Below are 11,878 nucleotides of genomic sequence, written 5' to 3'. Positions count from 1 at the left end.
CCTGTGTTAAAAGCATAAGAAGAAAATGGAATGTAAACTTGCAGATGATAAATAGAAGAAGAGGTGATATGGAAACAATTACAGGACACAGCCTGAGAAAGGGGCATAGCAAGTTATATTCTGTTTTGTTCATATCGTGGGTTTTGGAGCTTTGTGTTTCATTTATTTATTTTTAAGATTTTGTTTATTTTTAGAGAGAAGGGAGGGTCAAAGAGAGGGAGACAAACATTAATATGTGGTTTCCTCTCGTGTACTCCCCACTGGGGACCTGGCTGCAACCCAGGTACCTGCCCTAGACTGGGGATTGAACTGCCAACCCTTTGGTTCGCAGGCTGGCACTCAGTCCACTAAGCCACATCAGCCAGGGCTGGAGCTTTTTGTTTTTATTGTGACTATCTTTTCGTCTATCATTTTGTTCCCTCCCCCTCTATTTAAACTACCTGGTATTTTTATATTCCTGGTAGCTTCTTACTTATCCATTGTTGCCATTCATTAATACATGCCAAGTTTCTTCAGTTCATTAGGGTCCAATAATCTTCATTTGGTAACCTCAGATAAAAACCTCAGGCAGTATTTAATAATAGGTAACACAGACACGCACATTCTCTCTGCCACCTCCACCCCCCAACCCCCGCCATTATCTCTTTAGCATTCCAGAGCCAGGCATTTCATGCTGGATTAATAGTTAAAGAAGTTGATCATGAATTGATGGGTGAAAAATATTTAGAAGCCACGTTTCTGTACAACTTGTCCTATTTTCAATTCTAGCTTAAGTTATTTCCCAAAGCTCTGTCCTTCCTGCCCTCTTCTTAGGCTCTGGCATTCTAAATAACAATAATATGTAGGGGGGTTTTGTCCCCAAATTAATTTTTTTTTAAATTGAGATAGGAGAATATAAAAATGAAATAAAATTAATTTTAAAACTCACCACTTGCAGATAACCACTACAAGTTCAGTTCAATTGCTAGACATAACACTTTAACCCAGGTGCTGGACTTCATCTGTACACATTCAGCATTCAGCTGCCCCCTGAAAATGTTCTGTGGTGTCTGTTTAACCTCATCCTCTGCGTGACAGTGGCGATGCCCATGTCCTGGTCAGACTTTCTCAGAACCTGCTCATCATCACAGAGTGTACTCATCCAAATTTTATTACATCTTTTATACGTTATCGTTCAGTACACTTGATTCCTTTCTTCCCCTCCATCAGTTAGTAACCAGTGAGCCAACAAACCCGGCTTGCGAGCCCCCCCTCTAGAGTGCCAGTCTCAGGGGACTGTGTCCTCTTTGTCAGCGATGTCAGGGGCCGAGGAAGCGAGAGCCACATTCCCAATCCTTGTGCCTTCTCAGCCCTTCCCTCCCCCTTTGCAGCTCTACATTCCTTCATACTTGGCTCTCAAAAGCTTTCCTGTACACTTCCTGAAGCACTTTCTTTCCTGCCTGAGAGCCTTCAGAGACTAACTTCCCGCAGCTGTTGTTCTCTGTTATCATATGCACATGCCATTAACAGAAGGCAGGATTTCCATAACGCGTCATCCACACAGTGCCTTATCTTTTCCCATTACAGTGGGCTACTGGGTGAGGAGTGCAGTGCAGCTCTAATGGTTACACTTTTCTTTCTTCTAACTAGCTTCTGCGCCATGGTATTGGTCTGTCAACAAGTTCTGACAGTGAGATGATCACCCAGTTACTGGCATATACCCCTCCACAGGAACGAGATGATACTCCAGACTGGGTAGCAAGGTAAATGTAGTAAATTTAAGCTTGCAGCTCTGATAATGAAAGCTTTGCCTAGCATGTGTTTATAAATGAAATTATTCATTCAATTATTTAATTAATTCTAGGATTAAAAACTTAATGAAGGAAGCACCCACAGCATATTCCCTACTTATTATGCACAGAGATGTTATTTATGCAGTACGAGATCCCTATGGAAATCGTCCTCTATGCATTGGTCGTCTCATTCCTGTATCTGATATAAATAAAGGTAATGAACTTCAGAAGGAATATACTTTCCTAATGCTTTTGTAGTTCCTGGTTCTGTTGGCACACCCTGAAATTGTTATGTATGTTGGAAGCATATGACTGAGAAGGGGCTGGGTGAAAAAGAAAAAAAATGCTACTTATTTTTAAAGTACATTTCCCTGAGTATTTCAGACAATGAGCCACTTTTAATATATTTAACATTCGTATTTTTTTGTATCTAAGTTGTCTATTCATATCCTTTGTCTAGCTTTTTCATTTGTGAAGTATGATTTCAGTGATTTTTCTTACTGATTTATCAGATGTCTTGTTTGAGCCATGAAATGCTTGAAGGAATCTTGGGATCATTAATTTTTACCTTTGGCTCAAGGCAAATGAGGATCCATGTGCTCTTAAAGTCATGGAAATGGATATTGTGTGGATTTTTAAAAATTATGTATCTATTTGGTATTTAATTGTCTTAAAATAAGTGGCCTCTTTTAAAATTTCTTGAATCCATTAACTGAATTGTCTTGTGATTTACAGAGAAAAAATCTTTAGAAACGGAAGGATGGGTGGTGTCTTCAGAATCATGTAGCTTTTTATCTATTGGTGCAAGGTAAGTTTTCTTACTTAGTATATTAGGTTTTTTTACATCAACAAAAATTTGTAAAAGCCTTTACATAAAAGTTTATTTTGATGTCTCCTAGAAGACATATTTATAAATGCAGGGTTTTCTGTACATGGTGCTCAGCGTTTACACTGACTTTAAAGTTCCAGTAGTATCTTCTAATTCTGAAACTGGCATTTTGCTTTCAAAATGCCATGAGACATTTTAGAAGGGAAGAATTCTTCTCAACAAGGAATAGCTACGATAAAAAAAAAAAATTAAGCCAGCATAAAAATGTTTTCTAGCCTTTATTCTTTGAAAAATCAATAAAAGTTAGGGCCTTTTCTGTTCCACCCCCCTCGTGTACAAAGAGGTTTTTTTGTTTTTTGGGGTTTTTTTTTATTAGAATTTAGGGGTAATATATTTACAGAAATTACTGCTAGAGGAGTATTATTTATTTTATAAAGCTATCTCTAGACTTTATATTAAATTGAACCATCTTTCCTTTATAAGGGAAGGGACTCTGTGTATACTTTATAATAAATGTTATTATCAGCTTTGAGTTTATTTAAAGTCTTTTTTAACACTGTTTCCTAAGATATTACCGTGAAGTCTTACCTGGAGAAATCGTGGAAATATCTAGACATAAAGTCCAAAGTCTTGCTGTCATACCAAGGTCTGGAGGAAACCCAATGGCTTTTTGTATCTTTGAGTATGTTTATTTTGCAAGACCAGATAGTATATTTGAAGGTGAGTAAAATTCCTTTATTAATATGAATCTGTTATCTCATTACACAAAGGCATCCTTTGGCTCTTTGAAGGCACATTGTAGATACGACACTGGGTCTCCAAGTCATAAGATCACAATTTTTACCTTTTATGTGACTCTTGAGTGTTGTTTTCCTTTAAGGAGTAAGTATTATGATCTTCAATATATGTATTGATGTCACTTTTTCAAAAATAGTGAATTTCCAAGTTTATGTATTTACACTTTAGTGCTTTTATATGTCTTTTTCCACTCAATCTGTAGAGTTCTAATAAGGTAGTTTCTTAGAATAGTGATATTATTCTATGTTATATTATACTATGTAAAAATAATCAATTTCCTTTTCAAACATTACAGACCAAATGGTTTACACAGTGAGGTACCGGTGTGGGCAGCAGCTGGCAATCGAAGCCCCTGTGGATGCGGATTTGGTTAGCACTGTGCCAGAATCGGCTACACCCGCTGCTCTTGGTTATGCTGGAAAGGTATTTTCTCTTAATGCTCAGTGAGTTGTTCTTCTAGCACTGGAATTGGGATTCCTTGTATATGGAGAGAAACTCAGTTTTTTTGTGAGTAAAAAGAAAATGTTGGTTCCTTTACAAGAGTTATTTATTTTCCAGCCTTTTCATTTCATGGTATTGTTTTAGTGGAGCCCGCAGAAAGGTTTACCTGAAGACTAGGAGAATAATCTTCATTTTGAAAAAATTACATCATGAGCCCTGGCTGGTGAAGCTCAGTGGATTGAGCGTGGGCTGAGAACCAAAGGGTCGTAGTTCAATTCCCAGTCAGGGCACATGCCTGGGTTGCAGGCCAGGTCCCCAGTGGGGGGGTATGTGAGAGGCAACTACACATTGTAGTTCCTTTCTCTCTCTTTCTCCTTCCCTTATCCTCTCTCTAAAAGTAAATAAATAAAGTCTTAAAAAAAGATAACATCATGAGTATATATAGACATTACTCAACATTCACTATATTGAAAAGTTTGGCTTACTAATTTTTAAAAGAAATAATGTGTGCTAATTTTAGTGAAGTATAGCCTTGAGATGGATAAATCACCTCCTAGACTGCATTTCCTTAGTCTCCTGGTTTTAAATAGGTTACTTTTTCTGACAGTAATTTATTCTTTGTCATGTCTTTACATGCTTAGTGTTCTCTTCCATTACAGAGAAATAATATTTAAGAGAGAAACATTACAAACTCTAGCAAAGTGAATTGGTTTTCCCACCAAGTATATTACTGCAGTGAATTTTATTTTTGCCTTTTCACCCTACAGTTTAAATAATGAAGGAAAATTGTAATTGCATAACAGAGAGTGCAGAATAACAACACTTTAAATTTTTACATACATACTGAAAATGACCTAGAGAAAATAGGAACCTAAAGTTCTCTGTATATTGCTGCTCATTGTCCTTTTATTTATTCTCTGTCAGTGTGGGCTCCCGTATGTGGAGGTGCTGTGTAAAAACCGGTATGTAGGAAGAACCTTCATTCAGCCAAACATGAGATTAAGACAGCTTGGTGTTGCAAAAAAATTCGGAGTATTGTCAGACAACTTTAAAGGCAAAAGAATTGTTCTTATAGATGATTCAATTGTGAGAGGCAATACCATCTCACCTATCATCAAGTTGCTCAAAGAATCTGGTGCAAAAGAGGTAAGTAATATTAAAACATATCCCAAAGCACCAATAATTAACAATATGGTACTGGCATAAAAATTGCAACTCAGGACAGTGAATGAAAATGCATAGTTCAATATAATAAACTGACATTTTTCAAGTTAAGTGTGTTTAGAAATAACTGCAACAATGTGGAAAACATGTAATAACCACTTTTAAACTAAATTAATTCTTAATAGATTACAAAGCTCAGTAGAAAAGCTTAAAGTTTTTTAAGCTTTTGGTTGCACTGTTGGTTGGAATGCAGACTGAAATCAATGTGCAAAGCAGTATAGAATTACCTAAAAATTCAAAATAGAACTGCCTTATGACCCAGAAATTCCATTTCTGGGAATTTATCCAAAGAAACTCAAAATACTGATTCAAAGGAATATATGCACCCTATGTTCATTTCAGTTTTATTTACATTAGCCAGGATTTGGAAGCAAGCCAAGTGTCTGTCAGTACATGAGTAGATTAAAAAAAAGCTTTGGTACTTGGGTATAAATAGAAGGAAATCTTACCCTTTGCAGCAGCATCGATGGACCTGGAGAGCATTATGCTAAATGAAATAAGCCAGTCAGAGAAAGACAAGTGTTGTAACAAAATGAACTGACAAGCAAAAGAAACACAGACTTATAGATAGAGAACAGTCTGGCAGCTGTCTCGGGTATATTAGTGAGGAAGGTGGAGGAGTTGAGCAAAGAGGAAAACAACTCATGGACACAGACAGCAGTGTGATGATTAAAGGAGGGAGGAGGGGCTGGGGGTGGTGGAGAAGGGTATGTGGGAATAAACAGTAATGGACAGAGATTTGGGGAAGTGAACACACAGTACAGTGTACAGATGATGTATTTTAAAATCGTGCACCTAAATCTTGTATAATTTTGTTAGCCAGTATGACTCCAATAAATTCAATGAAAAGGAAGAGGAGGAAAAAAAGAAAAGCTTAAAGTTTTTAAAAATTAATTTAAAAACTAACTAAAGCTACAAAACAGTACTTTAAATTTTGAGTATTAATTACTTTCTTTGAAGATGTAGAACCAATCCTACTGTAATAAATTTGACACACTAGGTTATATTTTTAAATTGCAAAGCTTATTCTAAGTCTAAATATTTCAGTAATTCAAATTACAGAAGTGAGATCATTTACAATTAATAGTTGGATGGATTTAAAAGTCAAATCTAGTGTAGGAGAAAGTGATATGGAAATGCTGTATGGCTATATTTAGAAAGCTTCAAAGATAATTATGATTTTTCATCCTTTTTTATGACTGATTATAATCTGGAATTCTATGAAAACTAATGTAATAAAAACAAAGAGGTATAAAGCAAATTCAGCATCTATTACAGTAATAAGAAAAAATAGACAAAGACAAAAGGAGAAATGGCTTATATATCTACCAGTAGGAAATAGTTTAGTAAACTGATACATCAATATGATGAAATATAATGCAACAATTAAAAAGACTTCATAATGAAGACTTCATAACTTGGGAAAGTCTTTGTTGTAACAATGATAAAAATTTAATGTGGACATTGATTGCAGCCATGTAAATATACCTGATAAAAAGCTGACAATAACACAAAATAATAGACAAAGACAGCTCTTTATAATAGGAAGGATTTTTTTATATCCTCATAATTGGTTATTATTCTTTTTAAAAAGGTAAAATAAGAGGTGGGGAAAGGGAACATTTAAGTGGTAAAATAGAGATGGTCCTAGAAAACTAAAGTTGTCATGTGATGAAAAATCGGAGAACAGAAGGGATGTCCTCGTTAACAGGTGACAGAAGGAAACAGTGGGCAGCTCTGTAACAGGAGTCCTCCTTTATCAGTGGCTGACATTTTTAAGTTCTTGACCCAGACACTGTGGAATGTAGAGCAAGGCTATTCAAGAAGGATTCGTTGGTAATGAATGAATTTTGAAAGTAGTTTTGACTGAATGTTGGAGTTCTGTATGTACGCCAAATGATTTTTCAGGATTCCTTTGCGTCTATCATTCAACAACAGAAATTTTGTAGTTTGCTTTATTTCCCATTATGTTGTTATTAAATATTCTGTAAAAATGATTTTATGTTACAATTTTCAATGACAGCATTTTGTATAATATTTTAACAATGAGTGTGTAAAATGATTTCTTTCCAAGGTACATATTCGAGTAGCTTCACCACCAATTAGATACCCATGCTTCATGGGAATAAACATACCAACAAAAGAAGAGCTTATTGCCAATAAACCAGAATTTGAGCAGCTTGCTGAGTATCTTGGTGGGTATTAAAGTTTCTGTAAACTTTGTTTTCAATCTTTACACTTTTTAAATAAAAAAGTGTCAAGTTTTAGTTAAAAGTAGATGCTGTCTATGTTGAGCAGATATTGAACATTATTCTGAATCGCGAGGGTGCCTGGTGTACATACACACCACACTGGGGTGCTGTGTTGGTGAGCTAGATCAAGGTGAGATCAGAGAAAAGGGATGAAAGGCTGTTCAGGCAGAGGAAACCGCATGCATATATCAGTTAATGTTTCCCAAAAGTCAGATCCTAAGAAAAACAAAAACGACTTCACCACAGATTCTAGTAGAATAATTTGGATGTGGACACAAATAAAATGAAGAGCTTATGTCAGCTTATCTTTAATAATGAGGTCAGAAGACTTGGAGAGCTAGGTTATCCTGCATAAGACATGTGCCTTTTAAATTCAGGTGAAGTATAAACTATTCCAATGGCACATAGATGTTCAGCCAGTGTTTCTTTTGACTGGTTATGCTTATGCCATGCCAGTTAAAATATTTTGAACATCACCCAATTGATACATTGTGAGCACTCACCCTTCTAGGAACGTTATCTGTATTATTGTAATAACATATCTGTATTATCACCAAACTCTACAGTGAGTCAGTGTTTCCCTTATCTTAGAGATAAAAAAGTAGACTTATGGAAAGAACCCAGATTTTCTTGACTTTAAAATCTACTTTCTTAATCATTAAAATTATTCCTGAAGCCTTATGAATCTGTTCTAGATTTGAAGCATTCACTGCTTTTTAAATCATCTCTTAAATTCCAATTTAAAATTTAAAAAAATAAAGGCCTCAAGTTTCATTGATTTTTCCCATACACACTTATTTTTTAAATTTATTTTTAGTTCTTTATTTATGTATTTTTTAAGAGAGGTAAAGGAGAAATTTTTAAACTGGCTTAAGTTTTTCTTTGTAAGTATTCTCTTTTTAACTTTTATTTTTTATTTTTATTTTTAACTCCTTATTTTATTTTTTTGGAATGAGACCTACAGTCTTATCTTTACAATTTAGAGGGAGAAAAAGAACCATTGATTTGGTGTTCCACTTATTTATACCTTCATTGATTGAGTCACCTTATGTGCCCTGACCAGGGATCGAACCTGCAACCTTGGTTTATTAACCTTGGTGTATTGTTTCAGTGATCTAACTAACTGAGCTACCCAGCCAGGGCCAGTCTTCCATTCCAAAAGAAGTCTCACATCCTTTTTCTTTTTCCCTCTTTTCTCCTACAGGAGCAAACAGTGTCGTATATCTGTCAGTAGAAGGACTGGTTTCATCTGTACAAGAAGGGATAACATTTAAAAAACAGAAAGTGAAAAAGCAAGATATTATGATTCAGGAAAATGGGAATGGTGTGGAATGCTTTGAAAAGAATGGTCATTGTACAGCTTGTCTCACTGGAAAATACCCTGTGGAATTGGATTGGTAGCTCGTAGCAATAGATGTGATGTTTCAAGATATGAAATTGGTCAAGGAGTTAGAGTGGTTACATCTTATCCATTAGTGTTACCCAGTTGGTCAATGTAAATGACACATGATTATGTTCACCTTTGTAAGTTTTGAGATCTTTTTTTTCCCTGAAAAGGGTACCAAAGTGCTTTGCTCTCTTTAGTAAACCTAAATATTTTGGTGTTATTTAGGAACTTGGATTATCTTCTCAGTTTTATTTTAGTAGTTTAGTACTTTGAGGCTATCCATTATGAGATCATCAACAGTAATATAAAGGTTGGGTAAATTTTCAATTTTAGAGGGGATTGCCACATACTATATACCTTACCACAAATTCTTATAGAATTTTGTGGAATGTTTCTTAGGTGTTATTGAAATTCAGTTATGGAATATTTTCATAATTGAACCTTGCTAGTTTCATATAATACAACAATATTGGCATTTTTTTTTTTTACACAGGCAACAGCTAGCCATTTTCACCTGGTCAGAAAAGGCAGGTGGTAAGTGGCACTTGCCAGGTCCGTGATTTAAAGAGTTTGCAAGCAGTTAGAATGAGATGATGTGACACAAACAAGACACATTAAGTATAACATTTCATGCAAATTTTGAATCTATTTTACCCCAAATGTGTCAAATCTGTAGAGTTCTGATTGTAAGCATGACTTTGGCATTCTTGTCTAACTTTAGACAAATCTTTTTTTAATGCCTTTTTGTGCCTCACTTTTCCCCCACGTGTGCAATGGGCTACTTACCATTTCTAAATTAAATAATAGGAATTTGAATATGTCACACCTTTGGTGGTTAGAGCCGTCATGTCACACCTGTGTGTTTTAAGATAGTGTGTGGTTATTACCTTTTGTAATGTTGGCTATTAGTCTGCCATTGAGATTTCATTATGACGAAGGGATAAACAGTTTAGCAGTGTTTCGCCCACCTGCCTTTGAGATGCCCTAACAATGATTATAAAAATATGTCTGTGGGAAGTTTTCCTGCATTTGACTAGGACGTGTGAATCATACTACTTAGTGTCCTGATAGTACAAAGCCCAGTGAACAACCCAGTACATTTGAAGTAAAAAATAAAATTTTAAATTCTAGAAAACCTTTCATTTTTACTTGATCATTTGCAAGCATGAGGTTTGTCCAGAAAAAGTCCAGCCATTGTTAATATGAGAACAGTTTGTGTGGCATCGATCTAAACCGGCAGCCAGAGAATGGGCTGGAATGCACATGCATGAACAACAATGACCTCACTGTACAAGTCAGTGGGGGTGGTAGACGCCCTTGAGTGAGCATGTGTGCTGTGTGGCTGTGTGTTCAAAATGACTGAGCGAGTAGAGCAACAAATCTGCATCAGATTTTGCGTTAAGCTTGAACACTTCTTCGCAGAAACTATTTGGATGATTCAGAAGGTCTTTGGGGACAATGCAATGAGTGCAGAGCAAATAAAAGTGTGGCACAAATGCTTCAGAGATTGTCAAGAATCTTTTGAAAGTGATCCACGTTCTGGAAGGCCTGCAACAAGCAGAACATCTGTGAATGTTCAACGTGTATGGACCGCAATCAATAAGGTGCTGACTTTGAAGACAACTGAGCCTTCATTTTGCTCTGTACAGTGTTTCTTGTAAATTGTATCTTCCTCAGTAAATGTCTGTTACCACGTGGCTGGGTAACTTCTGGACAGGCCTCATATACCTACATGTATATACACATGCATATCATTGCAGTTAAATGATCAAGTTCGAAATATTGTAGGGACCAATTTTATTTAAAGATCAAGGAGACAACTACTTTTTTGGAATTATCGTACCCATCTAATTTCAGACATCAACTTACGACTTTTTTCTGCTTAGTTTTATTGAGACTAATGGATTTGAATTTTTGAAGCTTTTTTCTTGTACTATCTAAAGATTTAAAATTTGACAGCTTTCCCCCAATTATTGTTTTTGTAAGATCTTTAAAACATAAAGTGTTTCTGTGTTACTGTTACCATAATTTGATGTATATAGTTTCTAAATCCATTTGCAAATTTAGTATTTATTAATAACTGAACTCTTTTGTTTTCATTTGGCATGTAGTCTCACATGTTGTATTATGGTAGGCCAAGATAAAACCCTGACAGCCCTTTAAGCCCAAGTGCATCCAGGCGGCAGGCGGTCGGGTAACCTTGTGGCAGTGACACAAGCGAACTGGCAATTAAATAAAGCCCTGGGACACTTGAGTATATATAGCCTCTTGTCTCAAGTGTATTTCTCACAGTGGTCTGAAGGAGGCAAGACTTATGGGTCAGTTTTGAGCAGCCTTACTTACATTTGATTTTTAAAAACAGGAGACTCAGGGAGAGTACTAAACCAAAATCGCTTATTTGACTTTTGTGTTTTCCATAGTTTTTGTTTTATTCAAATGTTTTTATAATGGAATATGATACTGTGACAGTTTGGTAATTCTTCAAATTTTTCCATCGTGGCCTTTTATTTCACAAGTTTCTGAAGTCTGAATTACAATTTTTTTAACCAACTTAATCTAAAAGGATTAACTGCTTTAAATTTATACAAGTAGAATATTGTAAACCAGAGAAGATGAAAAGTGTGTTTTCACAGGATCTATATTGTTGTAAATGAAACTAAGCCTACTTTTTTGTGACTTCATTGTGATGTGTCGGTGACAAATATATGTAATTAAGTATGTTTAAATGTGTGTGTGTTTTTAAAAAAAAAAAAGTGACTTAGTGAATTATGGTAAGCAGTGCCATGACAGTCATGTCACATCCAGGCTCCACACTTGACACCAGCTAGTCAGATCTTATTTCTCTGATCTAGGCCCTTAATAACTGGGCCATCTCTTAGGGAACACTGCTGGCTGAGTAGGAGGGACAAAGAAAGGAAAGTACTATTATCGTGGCGAGTTCTGTGGAAATATGAACGGGAACAGGGAGAGTGTCACAGAAGAGGCTTATATTTGCAAAGTGTGTGTGTGTGTGTGTGTTGGGGGAGCATTTTTTAAATCAAGTTAGGTAAATGAATAAACTGTGGCATATCCCACAATGGAATATCATTCAGCCCTAAAAAGAAATGGGGTATCAGCCATGAAAAGACTTGGAGGAAACTTAAATGCATATTACTGAGTCAAAGAAGCCAAGGTG

At 35.7% G+C, this 11,878-nt stretch overlaps 1 protein-coding gene across 1 annotated transcript in view; it reads left to right on the top strand.

Moving 5' to 3' along the window:
* PPAT (phosphoribosyl pyrophosphate amidotransferase) overlaps positions 1-9,838 on the top strand; it is a 35,664-nt gene extending 25,826 nt beyond the window's left edge. Inside the window, exons 4-11 of the mRNA XM_045834252.1 lie at positions 1,630-1,742; positions 1,844-1,986; positions 2,508-2,580; positions 3,170-3,321; positions 3,695-3,822; positions 4,765-4,986; positions 7,139-7,259; positions 8,521-9,838. Of these exons, the coding sequence (XP_045690208.1) occupies positions 1,630-1,742; positions 1,844-1,986; positions 2,508-2,580; positions 3,170-3,321; positions 3,695-3,822; positions 4,765-4,986; positions 7,139-7,259; positions 8,521-8,717 (1,149 nt within the window). The 3' untranslated portion in view covers positions 8,718-9,838. The remainder of the gene's footprint in view (positions 1-1,629; positions 1,743-1,843; positions 1,987-2,507; positions 2,581-3,169; positions 3,322-3,694; positions 3,823-4,764; positions 4,987-7,138; positions 7,260-8,520) is intronic.
* Positions 9,839-11,878: the final 2,040 nt, after the last annotated feature.

The sequence above is a fragment of the Phyllostomus hastatus genome, unplaced genomic scaffold (assembly GCF_019186645.2).
Source record: "Phyllostomus hastatus isolate PE091 unplaced genomic scaffold, TTU_PhHast_1.1 phas_contig_196, whole genome shotgun sequence".
NCBI classification, from domain to species: domain Eukaryota; kingdom Metazoa; phylum Chordata; class Mammalia; order Chiroptera; family Phyllostomidae; genus Phyllostomus; species Phyllostomus hastatus.
The sequence above is the reverse complement of the archived record's forward strand: the minus strand, read 5'-3'. Positions and strand labels throughout refer to the sequence as shown.